The following is a 16069-nucleotide window of genomic DNA, read 5'->3' as shown; positions in this document are numbered from 1 at the left end:
TTTTCGAAATTGTAGACTCCATGGGTCACCTGATCGCGTGACCTTTAATGACCTTGTAATTACAGCCGCGAGATCAGCTTTGCAAAACCTGGCCAATCACGCACGTTTTTATTTCACAGTAAAACTGCCGACGACTTTTCTGAAAAACTAACTGAAGTTAACCAATCGACAGCCTCGTTACATAAACATATTTCTCCATTTTGGCTTAAACTATTTCTCCATGTATTCAAGGGCATCCCGGCGATTAATACCCGTGTTCACCAAGCCATTTCAATCTAAATCGTACGAAGGTTTGCTTAAGAGAGTGACAATGGCGAGCTCACAGCCAAAGAGACCCAAAGTCGTAACCGTGGACAATATGAATCCACACGTCAGGACCATGGAATATGCCGTCCGAGGCCCCATTGTTGCAAGAGCGACGGAAATAGAGAAGGAATTGGCTGCGGTGAGTTCTATAGACTCGGTGTGGGTAATCCACACATTGCTTTAGTACGTGCAGGCAATTGCATGTGACATTTATATGACCTACTTTCTAGAGTAAATATTAAATCTGTTGCAATTGATGAACTTAGGTTATGCATTTCGCTGAGGCCCAAGACCTTGTCATACTCTTATTTCAGCTAAAATTCAAAGAGCCGAGATTGTTGGCTTCAGTCGCCTCTCCACAATTAAAAAAACATTGGACACATTCACATTGTCATACACACACACATCTGATATTGTCATCTAAGGTAATAGTAATATTGCAGAAAATTTAGTAAAAACACACATTCTTGATAATTTTGAATAAGAATACTTACCTCCCCCCCCAAAAAAAAATCAGGAAATTTCTGTATTAAAAGTTAGTGTTAGTTATCTAAATTTAACAGTCACAGTGGTACTGGTTGTAAGCCACCAAATACTTACAGGGTATTTTAAATAAACATCCCTTATTTGACACAGTCTTTGTGTTTATGGATGATTGCAGACAGGTCACAGTTGATGTACAATATTTGTAATGTAATTTAATAATTCTGTTAGATATTAAAATAAAATGAAAACATAACACACCATATTTTCTCTATTGAAAGCACAAGCCTTTATGCCTTTAAGTCAGAACTAATAATGTAGTTAAATATTCAAAATCCAACCAAAGAAATATTTGGGGCATTGATGGGAATTGATATGCAAGACGTTCATCTAATTGAGATAATATATTTTGTTGTGTGTTTTTAAGTAAGTTCTTGTGAAACGTCTGGTAATTTTAGGATTTTGTTTTCCTAATTGAAAGTTTATGTTCCTGCAAGTTGGCAAGTCCCTCCTATGCATGCATTTCAATGACCATATATGACCCTGTGACCCTGCAATTTTCTGGCCTGGCTGCTATGATACAAGCACAATACACTTTAGTATGCCTATTGACATGTATAAATACATTAAAGATCTCTTAAAATGAGACTCTGGTTTAATACTGTGGAATACTTTATTTTCGCTGGAATTAATTTTCGCTGAAAAGGCTTTTTGGGCATTTTGTATGGAATTTATTTTCACTGATTTTTGATGAGTTTAATGTAAAATATAGGAAAAATAGTATATTCGCTGGATTTTATTTTCACGGAATCATCCCTTCAGCGAAAATAGCGAAAATAAATTCCAAGCGAAAATAAAGTATTCTACAGTAGTTGATTTTGGTGCTACATAATACATGTATAGTTTTCATCTTGTTGAATTTGCATTTTTCAGAGACAGTTTAAAGCCAAGAATCTCATGAGCCAAATGTAATTAAAATTGATCCTGTTTACAGGGTTCAAGGGCAGACAGCTAACTCTTACTCTATAATGTGGGGCTTTCAAAATTACCCGGTAGTAGCACAACTCTACCGAAAATTGAGACAATTTTTTTCCCACAAATTAGCTATATGTGTCTACATATATACAGAAATAGCATTGGAATGACAGGTATTTGTATTTACCCTGTTTTCATGGCCTTCAGTATACTTACTATGCCAAATGAACTACCACAAGAATTCCAGCTTTTGAAACTTGTAGCCCAGCAGACTTTAGCTATTGATGATGATAATTAATCTTTGCTCTATGATCTATGTTAACTCTAAACACATTTTCTCTGGCCGAATGTTCTCTCTCAGCTAAGCACCCCAGCACGATTGCTGATTGGCTTAAATAATTGACGATAAAAATAACTTGCCTGCTAAGTAATTTTACATTGGGTTATAGCAAAAAATTATATTTTATAGAATGTTTTTTAAATGATATGTACATGTATATCAATGTGAAATATTTTATGATGATATACTCAATTAGTATAATAGTGATATTATTATTAATAATATCTCCTAGAAAAGATAAAAATATTCCTACATACATGTAACAAAACAAAGCTTCAAACTTTTTAAAAAAACACTGTCAAAACTAGCCTTAAATGAATTAAGCTATGGGAAGTGACACATGTTTGTTGGAAATAAATTTATCGCTACTGGTTCCAAAATTATTAATATGAATTTCTGCTTGGTTAAATAAATTCAGTCAATTTATTCAACTTTCAATTATGCTGCATCTTTAACAATAGCATACAACCACTGTGCTCAAAGTGTTGTGGAACACTGAACTAAGAAAATGAATTATACTTACGGTAATTATTTTATATGTTTATTGCTTTTTTAGGGTCAAAAGAAACCATTTCCTGATGTAGTAAAATGTAACATTGGTGATGCCCATGCATTGGGTCAACAACCTATTACATTTATCAGACAGGTAAGTAAAAAAAGGTAGTGGTGCGGATGGATTATTTAGAATATACCACAGAATACTTTATTAGTACGCGTTTGAATGCAGTACAAAAACTGGAAAATTGACCTCTGTGCGTGCATGTGTGTCTGTGTCTTCATTTGTTTTTTCAGACATGCCTGGTTCGATCACATTCAAACTTAACAAATACATGTAGGGTACATCGCATATCCTGCTGGGCAACATATGTGGGTCCACTAGTTTGATTCAAGATGGCTGAATGGTGGCCATTTTGTACTAAAAATTCATCAAAATCAAGCATTTTGCCATTCCAGAGCTGGATCTCGGTCATGTACGGGTATGTCATACTGTGGCGGTTTATTGCTCACATTCTAACAATTCTAAAAACTGCAGTTATTGTGTTTGTGTAGTGGTACACAAGAAAGAAAAAAAACTACGGGTATAATACTTAGACAACTTGATATACCATTTATTTGGTACAGTAGAATGACATCAAAATACTATGAAAGTACAATCAAGTACAGTACATACTAAAATATACAGAGTGGCTTCCTTTATGAAGGGTTTAGCGGATTCACACATCTGAATTTTAATATTAGAAGAAAATGTTATCATTGGTTTGTACGTTAATGTTGACGAGTAACTTTTAAATCAATCTGATTAAAATCTGATGTAGTGTACGGGCTTTAATTATTTTGGCTATAAACTTATTTTAATTTTATGTTTTATTACTTTTGTTAATAATGCCTTTTTATTTTATTATTTTACGTTGATTTTGATTTTGTGATTTTTTTTAAATTCCGCCCTACATACATCTGATCCGACGCCTACGTAAGTCCTGTTCAAATCTCGCGTAAGTAACAGCCAATCACAGGCCCCCTTTTATACAGACTGTTGGTTGCTTACTTTTCAGTGTAGCGATACTCTACGGGCAATCTTTCTGTACATTATATTTTGCCCACTTGAATAAACAATTAATAGAAAATTGCTAGTATATTTTTATTTACAAAAGAAATTCCACAGCATTTTACAATTTTTTTCATTACATTGAATATTTTGTTCACTTCCAACAAATGTGTACACTTCCTGATACATCTTCGCCAGCCAAGGTTCGTTTATTCAGTCATCGCTTCAATTTTACATCAAACACTGAGCATAATTATCTAGAACGGAAGCAAAAAAATAAGTAAATCGTAATGATTAGAACACTGTAAACAGCTATAGTAAACAATGCAAATTTTAAATTGTATAACGGTCACCGGCCCACGGCATCGACGCAGAAAATTGGAGCAAAAACATATTTCCTGATCAATTGCCATGTGTTCCAAATAAAAAATATTTTATTCCAGTCCAAATTAGCTCAATTACTTTAATAAAGAGTTATTGTATAATGTACAAAATGTTGATACATTTTGATGAATATTTACAGCTACGGCTTCAATACCGTAGACGGTTTTGACCCGATCGTCAACAAAACATCACCCGTCTCCAGGGCAAGCGACTGGAAAAAGACACCGGTGTTCGGTCGAACTGGTGGAAACAAAATCGTCACTCCCAGAATAACTAAGCAAAATAACGATCTAAACTCGAACCACAATATAAACATTAAAAAATGACTTTCGTTGCATTTGACAATGATAAACTTACCGAAAAGCCGTGTTCTTCTCGGTCGCTAACGTCGGTATAATCCGCCATTTTATTTGAGTGTGTTTGCCACCTGACTCTGCCCGGTGACGTCATCATGTGCGCTATAGAAGAAGGTCTGTGATTCGTTGACTAAAATCGTCGACAGTGGGTCTCGTTGAAATCTCGTTACATGGACATCGGCTCAGATGTATGTAGGGCGGAATTACAAAAAATCAAAATCAAAGTAAAATAATAAAATAAAAAGGCATTAATAACAAAAGTAATAAAAAATAAAATTAAAGTAAGTTTATAGCCAAAATAATTAAAGCCCGTACACTACATCAGATTTTAATCAGATTGCTTTTAAATATACTTTTCAACTTAATCCGATATAATGTATATATTACATTCACACTGATACCATCTCTCAAATGACTTATATAAACTGAGTTTGTGTTTCTTTACAATAAAAATGCATGTGTTTAAGAGTGAAATCAGAGTGTAAATGACTTCTATATCTCGGCAAATAATGCTCAAGCAAAATAAATTCCAAAGAAAATAAATAATTTGCACAATACTGTAGATTTACTAAAAGAATAAATAACAAAAGGAAATGCACAGATTATACAGAAATGTGTGGAGTATGTATTTAGTATTTACTGATGCTCTATCTTCAGTTTGTTGGTATTAAGTTTTACTTTGAAATTATAAATATTGTTGCACTGGGTGTTATTATTAGGTTGTAAATATTGTAATGTTATGTTTTAGCTGTACTTTGGTGGCACAATTCTACCCACAGTTTAACACTTGACTTCCATTTGGCCACTAAAAATTTTAACTTGGTTGGCCAAGGCCACTCGGGAAATAATTAAACTTTGACGGTTGTGCTATTATGCTATATTGTAGTTGACAATAACCATAGCAAACATTTTCTCCCTTAACAAAAATTTTGAAAACAGTAACACAAAACTAGTAAAAATAGCTATACAAGTGAGCATATGGCAAATTCATTCTTAGATTTTGACATTTTGTATTGCTGTAATTTGAACCGAAGACATTTCTATGGGAATCTATGCATATTGTTTTTTTTTTTATAGTAAAACCCCCTTCCTTAGAAGACCTACATTTACAGCTATGTAAACTAGTATGTTTTTCTGTGTTTCAGGTAATTGCCCTAGCTACATATCCTGAACTGCTAAATAGTGACCAATTCCCAGAAGATGCCAAGAAACGAGCAAGAAGGGTTATTGGTGGATGTAAAGGTGGTAGTGTTGGTAAGTTAACACTATTTACTACAAATACAAATCACTGGTCGAAACAAGGAAAATCCAGGAGTCTATTGCTTCTAAAGTTACTTGACACCTAGCTGTAGTTGTCAAAGAATACTACATCACTACCAACTTTTTTCTGAATGCTCTTACACAGGAATACTTCAAAATCTGAACGCAATGTTCGGTTAATTAGATTTGAATGTACATGATTTATAAAGAAGTGAAGTCCTTTCAAGGTTGTCTAGGCATTTGATTATACCATATTTATCTGGGAAAGAGCCCATGCCCGGGCAAACATCCACCCCCCACTTTTGACACAATAAAGAAGTTCAGGTCATATCCTCATACGCCCAGGGGGTCTTTTTCTACACAAAAAATAACAAAAACCTATTTTCTATTCGTTGACTGTGGTTGTATTAACAGTTGACTTTCCTGCAGTCTGTTGTGATGCTTATAAACATTCTTTAAAAATAATTGTTAATTGCGTAAAACAAGGGGTGAACACGAAATACCTGTGACAGAAAAATAGATAATTTCGCTTTTTGCCTTCAGGGCAGCGTGTTCACTGCTGATTTACATTTAGTTTTCAAGATTTTTTTTTCAGAATCATAATAGTCAGCAAGTCTATAAAAATGTATATTGAAGCAGAAACGGTAGTTCTCTTTTTAGTCCCCGTTTGGGGACTTATAATTCGGTCTCCGTCCGTGTGTCTGTGCGTCCATGCATCCGTCCGGAGTCGTATCTCAGAATCCCTTGGGCAGATTCCGTTCATTCTTTGCATGTGCCTAGTAGTTTATGTGGGACATATGCACATGCAGTGGTTTAGCGATTCGATTCAAAATGGCCGACTGGCAGCCATCTTGTTTTTTGAAAATGTTGTATTTTGGACATGCTTTGTCAGTTGTCATTCAAACTTGGTACATAGATTATACATGTTAGGATACATGTCCATGACGATTTATTTCGCAATTGGATCAAAAATGGTCGACTGGCAGGCATCTTGTTTCGTTTTTTATGCGGTATCTTGGACGTGCTCTTTCAGTTTTCATTCATATTTGGCACATACATCATACATATCAGTGTGTTTCATAATCAGATCAAAGATGGCCAAATAACGGTTGTTTTTATTTTTCGCCATATTACTACTACAAGGAACACGTGTTTTGATGTAAATAAACAATCTGTTGTATACGCCACTTGGAACTCAAGTTTCAAGGACATGCTGGCGACAACCCCTCTGCTTTAATATGACGAGCACAAAGAGAACTTTCAAAAATTTAACGGGGACTGTGTCATTTTCAATGACTTGTTAAAATATGTCGTGGCCCAAAAAAGGGCCAGCTGTTTGGTTTGTGCTTCCTTAGAAACGATTCAAGCAACTCGTATAAGGAGAGCCGGGAAGTAAGTGTTGCACTTGGTCGGCAGTAGCGTCATCAATAATTAAATCAATGTTGCAATATTGTAGCTGCCCATACTTAAAGAGTGGTTGAAATCACTTTATTTTGGCTTTATAAAATATTTGGTAGCAGCTTTCAAATCGATAACTGGGGCCAGCAATTTTGCAATGTCACGCCGAAGACTGACAACTTTTTTACCATCTTTTATCACCGCTATTGCATTTCTGTCCTGAAAACTATTCTTCTGTCGTTGGATAAAAAAAAATTCCTATTTCAAGGCAACCGTGTTATCCATATCTGCCGCAATTTGCAGAATGATAACTTTCACCATGAGTGATAAGCGTTGAGTCTGATAAGAAAGCAATGTCATGATTTGACCTTTATGATGAAACACTAGTAGATCATTCTTAGCCAATCAGTAAAGCAGATGCATAAAGGTCAAAAAAGATTGCCAGACTGTTAACAAAAGCATCATGTGCCATCGCAGCAGAGCGACTTGGACTTTCAGGGTTTTGAGTTTGACAAAGATGGCAAGAACGTACAAATAAAGATCTGAGAAGTTTTTTCAAACAGCTATGAATTGAAATAATTTCATTGAAATTTCATTATATAGATGGCACACAATACATTACATATATTGATATACGCAATTTCACTATCAGAATGTATTAAGATTGTCTTTTTGGGTCAAAATGTGTAATTTTTGGTCAAAAACAGGATGAAAATGTATGAAATACTCAGTATTTTGAGACACCTCTTCAAGGGACATGGTTTTGTGGTTCAAGTACTTTTCATGGTTATTGTTTAGGTCTAATTGGACTGAACTGATGTGGTCCAGTTATTCACACACTTTGTTGTCTTGAACAAGAGCAATGACATGTTATTTGTTGTTATTTGGTAGGTTCTTACAGCGACAGTGTTGGTATTGAGCCAATCAGACAAGACATTGCAGCGTTTATTGAAAGGCGTGATGGACATCCTAGTAATCCAAATGAGATTATGTTATGTGCTGGTGCCAGTGAAGGTATTAGGGTTAGTATCACGGTATTCACTTGTTGCCATGGTGAAATCAATGTGTGTGTGTGTGTGTCCATCTGTTCCACTAATATATCAAGAACCACTCAATGGATTTTGATGAAACTTGGTACATAGATGCTCTGGGACAATGCACAGACCTGATTAGTTTTGGGTAAAAACGATGCATATTAATTACCTAATTTGCATAATGATTAGTCAATTTTCTGCTTTTCCACCTATATTTCAAGTAGTAATAATCATATTACAATGAAACTTGGTACATAGATGTCATAGAGCAATGCACAGACCTGATAAGTTTTGGGTTAATAACATGCATATTATTACCTAATTTGCATAATTAGTAAAGTTTTGGCTGATCTGCTGATATTTCAAGTACTAATCATTACATTTCATTGAAACTTCATACACAGATGTTCTAGGAATATGCACAGACCTAATTAGTTTGTTGTTGTTAGTTGTTTCTCATGTACTATTCAACATATCTCAATGAAACTTGATAGCTACTCGGAACCACCCTGATCATTGCTTGCAGTTATATTCTTAAATGCTGTATTCATCCTAATAGAAGCACATGTGCTAACTACATGCCTTCAATATGTCCAGCACACAAGAGTTCTTTCTAAGCTTTTCTTGATTAGTATGTGTAATCAGTATGTATTAATGAGATTTGTATGCTGTTGGGTCTGATTATTTAATGTGAGTTTGCTGTGTGCACAACTTTATATGGGTTTAGTGATGTAGGCACTTTTGTGTCACTTACAGTTTGAAAACAATTTGCATTAATTGCTATATTTTGTATGATTGATCCTTGTGAACTATGGTATGTCTATTATCAACGGTTTCTGTTTTTTTGTTTGTTCTCCAGTCTCTACTGAAATGCATGGTGTCTGGTGAAGGTAAGAACAGATCTGGTGTGATGATACCCATCCCACAGTACCCACTGTATTCAGCTTCTCTAGCAGAGTTTGGATGTGAACAGGTATGTTTCCTATTATTCACAATTTTTCTAGATCTAAAACATGGTCTGTCACCATGCAGAGGATGTTCATTTCACAATTATAATGGTAGTTTTGACCCTAAAAATGAATAATTCATACATAAGGAAGTATATATATGGTGCCAAGTTATGATAATCCTGCATTTGTACTAGTCTTAAGAATGATGTAATATCCAGGTGTTTCTTAAGACAGTAAACTATACTACCTAATTTAAAGTGAGAAAATTTGAGACATGCATGTACTTTTGTCAGTTCATCTATGTAGTGAGACAAATTATATTTTATACGAGTATATGTAAACTGTCGTAAATGGTCAGCTTGATCAAACAAATAGCAAATTCCTTTATCCATTCTCGCATTGGTTATTTTTTTAATCAGAGTGTAATAATATTATATTTGTACATATTCTCTTAATAGTTTTCATAGCTTCTTACCTTTATAGTGAATACTGTCTTGTTTATTTATGAAAGTCCTGCTACCACATATTCTCATTTAACATTATTATCACAAGGTTTAATGTCAGTATCTCACCAAAATTATTAAGTATTAACAATTCTTTGGGGGGAAGGGGTGCAAAAATTTGGCTCACCCCCAAAATAGTGGATGAGACCCTGCATAGTGCTGCAGATGCACTTCTAGTAGAATAAATATAATACATGTCACATTGCTACAACTGTGATACAAGCGTTTTAACAGACGATGATTCTAAATTATTTATCTTTTTATAATGTGAACAAAGATTGGTTATTACATGGATGAAGCAACAGGCTGGAGTCTCGGAAAACCAGAATTAAAACGTTCTATCACTGAGGCCAGAAAGCACTGCAATCCGGTAGCTATTGTGGTTATCAATCCAGGAAACCCCACTGGTTAGTTATATTTGTATGCATGTATTTATTATTTCATATAAACAGTGGAAAAATGTATTGCATTTAACTATTCCACCATCAGACTTTCTCATCCAAATATTTCTGCCCTTTTTTCTTATATATATAATTCTGTAAATGAATCTTAATTTTGGAGCCAAAAGACAATTTTGAAGCAGTTTTCAGTTTTTACCCAAAAAATCTGACTATTTCGTCCCAATATTCTAAAGTGCAGACTATAAACAGAGCTATTTTGTAAATGTGATGAAAACAGGATACTGGTGGTGAAAAGGTTAAACCTCTTATCAATATTGACTTTATTTTTGGCATGTGTGCAGATGAAAATAATTTTCATGTGTCATTTTTTCCAGGTCAAGTATTGAGTCTCGATAACATCAAAGACATTATTCAATTTGCATATGAAGAGAAATTATTTATCATCGCCGATGAGGTAAGACAACAGTTGTTCATCTTTATTAAGTGTTGAAAAGAATAACAATTTAGCCATTTATTGCTACAAGTACAAGTTACTGCAAATAAAATTAATCGGAAATGTCTGTTCTTCATTAATCACTGGGAATACATTGTACAGTAAATATTTTTCTGATATCATCTCAGCATTGCATGGACGAACAGTTAAATTAACATTGTATTGTATTGTATTAGTTCTGTAGTAATATCCCAATATATCTGATTAAAATAGGTGTCGTGTGATAAACTCAAATACAGACAAACGTCAAAATCGTAATGTTGTAAAATGATATAAAATATTATATCATCAATATAATCCTTATTGCAATTACTGGTAAATGTATCATCTCCGAATTTCATCTTGCCCTCGGTTTTGTTCTGTTTTTCCAGTACAATGGTTGCAATTCTGTTAACTTCTCATCTCATCTTACAACATGACCTACCCCCCTCCAATTACAGTTAACAGTTGTTATTTAGTCATTTACAGGAGTTTGTCACTCAACTTAAAGTTTCTTTTCTAATCTTTGTGTGGTGAGAAACTTGTTTTTGAAAAAGTTTTAACTCCATAAACCATTGCTGGTTGAATAGTTTTCTTTTCAGGCAAATGAGTATACTAGGATTAGTTAGGACCTCAGTCTGTTTGCTACCCAGCCAGCCTGCTTGCTCGGGTTCTTATTTTGATTTCCTATATCAGGTTCAAAGGTTCGTTGAAGGTTCAAAACTTGAGTGAATCCTGTCAGTATCAAATATTCTGGTTATAGTTTATTTATATAGTTTGTATGTAAATAAGTTCAGATTGCTTGTCAACATCATGATCTATTTTTTCAGGTCTATCAAGAGAACATCTATGCTAAAGGTGCTAAATTCCATTCTTTCAAGAAAGTTTTGCGCGAGATGGGTCCCGAATATCAGACAATGGAGTTAGCGTCATTCTATTCTACCTCTAAAGGGTTTATGGGAGAGTAAGTCAATGTGGTTATGTTATTTATAGATGAAGTAATATTTAATGCACGTTTTCTCAATATCTAGAATATAAATGAATGTGACTTTTTAAATGTTTCCCCCTGTGTATCATCACACTAAGTACAGACCTCTAAGATGTACCTAATAATGAAAATTCATTCATATGTATGGTAATATTTTTCGGGAAAACAACTTTACTTTGCATTGTTGCAAGCACTTTCCAATGAGACAAGGTGCATTTCGTATTGTTTATTTATTTATTGACCAAGAAAGTTTGAAATTGACTGTAAAAACTGTATTTGAGATTCTGAGTATTTTCACCATTACTTATCTAAGAGAAATGGTGTATACACCATCAGTGAGTAAATTTTTGTCTTCTGAATATACACACACAAACACACACCTCTGTCATTTACATGTTATTGTATACACACCACTATTATACATCTGTCGCAGTAACGTCATTAGTTTCAGCATTCCATATTTTTGTGGTATTGCACTGGGTATTTGTATCAAGAAATGTTAATTCCAAATATGCAACGATAACGCACATAAGCACTCTCTGATAATAAAAACAAACATTGCAGTACTCAGTACATAGTCCCAACAATCTCCGCTGTGGTATTTAGAATATTGTAAACTCTGTGGATATTATTACACATGTTCTTATCAATGAGTAAGATGTATAATCTGATTCAATAGGTGTGGTTTACGTGGTGGATACCAAGAAGCTATCAATATTGATCCTGATGTATTTGCTATGCTTAAGAAGTTAATTTCAGCAAAACTCTGTCCAACAGTACTAGGACAGGTAAGGCTAATAAATTATATGACAAGTTGAACCAAGCTTGGAAAAAAATAACTGCCTGTCTATTTTAAGTAGTAGGTACATATTTATGATGATTTATTTATAGTTAATTAAAAAATGTCCTGGTAAGGGCAGCTTTTGTATATCCTTGTGGTATGGCTATATTTGAAATGTCTTCATGTGGTGTTCTCTTCATAGATTGCCATGGAGTGTACAGTGAATCCTCCAACACAAGGTGAACCATCCTACGACCAGTTCATTAAAGTAAGACATGTTTATCTTTATATCAAATAAACACAATTAGAAAATAATGTGTAATATATAACGTGTGTACTCTGTGTGTTGTTGTTGAAGGCAGCTGGTTTGATTGAACTTGCATGAATTTTTTTTTTGAGAAATATCACAAAAGATGAAGGATCAGAGAATGTTATTAATATCTGCACGTCTTGCCAATCAGTGACAACCTTTTGAAAAATAAAAATGTTCAGTTCAGTTAAGTTGTATTGTATTATATGCAGTATTTGCTAATTTGAAGGTGTATTTCCAATAGCAAAACACATAAGCCAAACATTTCATTTATGGTATGCTAGCATAATTTTCAACTTGTATGCGACTAAATGTGGTATGTAATATTTCTGATTTCTTTCTTTCTTTGCAGGAGAAGAAGATTGTTTTAGATGCATTAGCCGAGAAAGCTAAGTTAGTGGCTGAAACATTTGATGCTGTAGAGGGCGTCTCCTGCAATGAAGTCATGGGTGCTATGTATGCATTCCCAAGAATACATCTACCAAAGAAAGCCATTGAAAAAGCTAAGGTAAATGTTATAAAGAAAGACTGACTTTTATTGCTGTAATTTGACAATATCTCTAGTTGTTAATTTGTAGATGAGTTGCCAACAAATGGTATTTCTTGTAGCTGTTCAATAAAGAAATTCTCAATCATATTTTTTTTTCTCAAGAAATTTTCTATAAGATTTTAGCAGATAGGTTTGCTACTTTATGTGTTTGATGAATGATTATATAATCATTGTTTTTTTTTAACAGTCAATCGGCATGCAACCTGATGCCTTTTACTGTATGCAGTTCCTTGAAGAGAAGGGCGTATGTGTTGTTGCTGGCTCTGGATTCTGTCAAGTTGAAGGAACATACCATTTCAGGTCAGTTATTTTCTGCTTGTGCTTTCTGCTTGTCTTGCATACTTACTACTGCCTTTCAGTTTTATCTTGTTCTATCAATATCTCCACTGACTTGATCGTCATGAATTGTGAATTAAAACTAATTTTAAACTATAAAAAGTACATGCATATTGTTTGTGTAGCTGTACATTAATCCCTGATTAGTCTGTACAAATTAATTAGCTAATTTGCATACTAATCTGCTACGTTCTACATGTTTGTTTATATCTTAACAATGGTTTGCTGTAAATGAAATTTAATCAATGTATACTGTGTGTTGATAATCTGGTGAGAGACATTTTTTGGAAGAAACACAAATTTGAAGCTGTGAACATTTCACTAGAGCAATCAGTTATAGAGTCAAACAGAGACAAAATCAACATTCTTTATTTATCAAGTTGTGCATATTTTGTTCAGCCTCTATATTGCCCATGCATTTGTTTACTTTTGTTGGCTGTGTATTTCTGATTATTCATTATTTGGTGTATCATACAGTCGTAACTTGTAGGTATTGTTAATGTTATTCATGGTGATATTATACTGTTGGTACTCTGTGGTAATGTACAAATAATTTAATTTATTGTCAGTTTCCTTATCTGTTCTCACACCTTTTTCTCGTTCTGCAGAATGACTATCTTGCCATCTGTTGAGAAGATTAAGGATGTAATGCAGAGATTCCGGGAGTTCCACAGTAAATTCATGGAGGAATATAAAGACTAGAATTGCATAGAAACTCATTGCTGTGTTACAGTGATATCATCCAATATGTAAACTGTGTGACAGTTTAGGATCTCGCTTTATGACATGTATTGTACTTGTAAATCATAGTTTTTCTTAGATTAGAAAAATAATGATATTTCCCAAATATAATTTATGTGCCCAAGCTATTTACTAATTGAATAAAATTACAAAATATGTAAATTAGTCTGCATAATATTTTGGACATGTATTTGTAAATACAACAGATGTTTTCTTTCTAAATAGACCATTTTCTGTTCACTGCGAGAATCACGCGTTATGCGTGAAATCGAACGTAAAAACAGGACAAACAAAGGTCATAGCGTCGTAGTCGCGTCAAACATCGCGTGGGGTTCGACAAACGCAAAAGTATTTCGGGGACATTTCCATGCTTAATAATGTGCTGTCCACATTTGATGATAGGCAATTTCGATTAAGTGAGGGTATTCAGAAGCAATATTCCTCTGTCGAAGATCGGCCGGTCAATGTAAGCTGCGAAATAAAGAAATTCTAGTTCAAAATCAAATCGTTCGATTTTTGCGGCAGACGTTCGACGCGCGTCTTTCATGCATCTCGCGGGATCTCGCAATTGTACGGAAAATCACCTATTCACTACAATGTGTGCTAGGTTTACTGAGATGATATGCACAGTTTGTTCTTTCTGACAGTATTGTAAATTGTCAATCTGAGATAGAATCTAACATAGATTGCAATAACTTTGTAACTATAAAAATGTATTATTGCTTAAACATAACTACTTTCATGATTAAAACTGAAATCTGTTTACAGCAACTTCCAGAAGCATTGGGGCAGCAAACTTATTCACTAATTCACTGACAACTTTAGTCTACAATTTGAATTTTGTCCTTTTTTCTGTTACTATCAATCACTGATGACCTTCATAGAACAATACCATACCAGCAAGTGTTCTACAATTATTTGTAGGCCATTTGCTTAGTCAAAACCAAGGAACTATGTTCTCTGATTTTCATCCCTTTAAAAAAAAACAGCTGTAATGTGAATCATGTTAATTATTGTGCTATATCAGCTTTTTATTGAATTAAATGTATTATAATTCATTTCATGAATAAAAAAAGTTAAATGACAATATTCTGATTTTGTTATTCTATCTCACTCACTCAAGTGCCTTATTCATGTGATTTTGTGTGTCTGTCTGTTCCACTAATAACCAAAATATACTCTGAAGTTTCAGTTCACTATTGATAAATAGATTTTAGTATACATAGTTTTGAATAGTTTTACTTTATGACAGATGAAATAACACCTTGTTGGATTATATATGTTTACCAGGAAATGAAGCAATAAAAATGAAATTACATTAAAATGATTGAAAGTCTTGGGCATTTAAAAGTTATTTAATTTTGAATGACATTTAGTTGAAGTTGTTCCAGATAAGAGCAAATATATGTTCTTTGGCAGACACGATTGATAGAAAAGGTTCTATTACAAATGTACATATCCATAACTAGATCAAATCTGAAATGCAAGAGAAGCTAAATTGTATATTAACTCAGAGATCAAGTGCAAAGAACCTGTTGAATTTATTTATTAAGTACATCGAAAATTTAAATAGATTGCATACAATAACTACACATCCTATTGCTGTGGAGAAAATGCCTCCAGGAGATGGATCACATATTCATGAAAACAAAACTTAAAAGCCAAAATATTAAAATGTTTGATATTCTCAAGTAGGGCTTTGAATATTGGAGAGTATGAAATGATCTACAAAGCAGACCAGAAGCAACATGCTGCTATGGATATCAAAGATATTCTTGATACAAAAGATCAGAAAAGATGTATCTAAAAAGCCTGATTGAATCGGGAAATAGAAACAGCAAGTGTGTGAGCCACATATGCAGACAACAATGATGTGGGAGAGAGAGAATTATCCACATGAAGCCTGAACATGTTGACAAAATACAGATGATATGGACGATTGGAAGTCATTGTCG

General features: G+C 33.8%; 1 protein-coding gene and 1 long non-coding RNA gene across 2 annotated transcripts; one reads left to right on the top strand and one right to left on the bottom strand.

Moving 5' to 3' along the window:
* The first annotated feature begins 63 nt into the window (after nucleotides 1-63).
* On the top strand, nucleotides 64-15201 carry LOC100374543 (alanine aminotransferase 2-like). The gene is made up of 13 exons (XM_002739096.4): nucleotides 64-445; nucleotides 2661-2750; nucleotides 5536-5644; nucleotides 7940-8070; nucleotides 8942-9055; nucleotides 9813-9942; nucleotides 10311-10390; nucleotides 11239-11372; nucleotides 12076-12184; nucleotides 12380-12445; nucleotides 12840-12995; nucleotides 13225-13337; nucleotides 13982-15201. Exons 1-13 carry the CDS (start codon nucleotides 221-223, stop codon nucleotides 14073-14075), a joined length of 1551 nt encoding a protein of 516 aa, XP_002739142.1. The 5' UTR covers nucleotides 64-220; the 3' UTR covers nucleotides 14076-15201.
* LOC146742740 (uncharacterized) lies at nucleotides 3730-4586 on the bottom strand. Its single transcript, XR_014929722.1, has 2 exons — nucleotides 4392-4586; nucleotides 3730-3907 (listed from the first exon to the last, which is right to left on the bottom strand). It is a non-coding gene; the product is annotated as an uncharacterized LOC146742740 (long non-coding RNA).
* Nucleotides 15202-16069: the final 868 nt, after the last annotated feature.

The sequence above is a fragment of the Saccoglossus kowalevskii genome, chromosome 6, assembly GCF_978046115.1.
Source record: "Saccoglossus kowalevskii chromosome 6, keSacKowa6.1, whole genome shotgun sequence".
In the NCBI taxonomy this organism is placed as follows: Eukaryota; Metazoa; Hemichordata; class Enteropneusta; family Harrimaniidae; genus Saccoglossus; species Saccoglossus kowalevskii.
Note: the sequence above shows the minus strand (reverse complement) of the source record. Positions and strands in the feature narration are given on the sequence as shown.

Bases quoted from the DNA above. Each gene is read 5' to 3' on its own strand.
- LOC100374543 (XM_002739096.4), top strand. From the start codon at position 221: ATGTATTCAAGGGCATCCCGGCGATTAATACCCGTGTTCACCAAGCCA. The intron at 11,373-12,075 runs GTAAGTCAATGT...CTGATTCAATAG, and splicing joins TCTAAAGGGTTTATGGGAGA to GTGTGGTTTACGTGGTGGAT. The intron at 12,185-12,379 runs GTAAGGCTAATA...TTCTCTTCATAG, and splicing joins GTCCAACAGTACTAGGACAG to ATTGCCATGGAGTGTACAGT.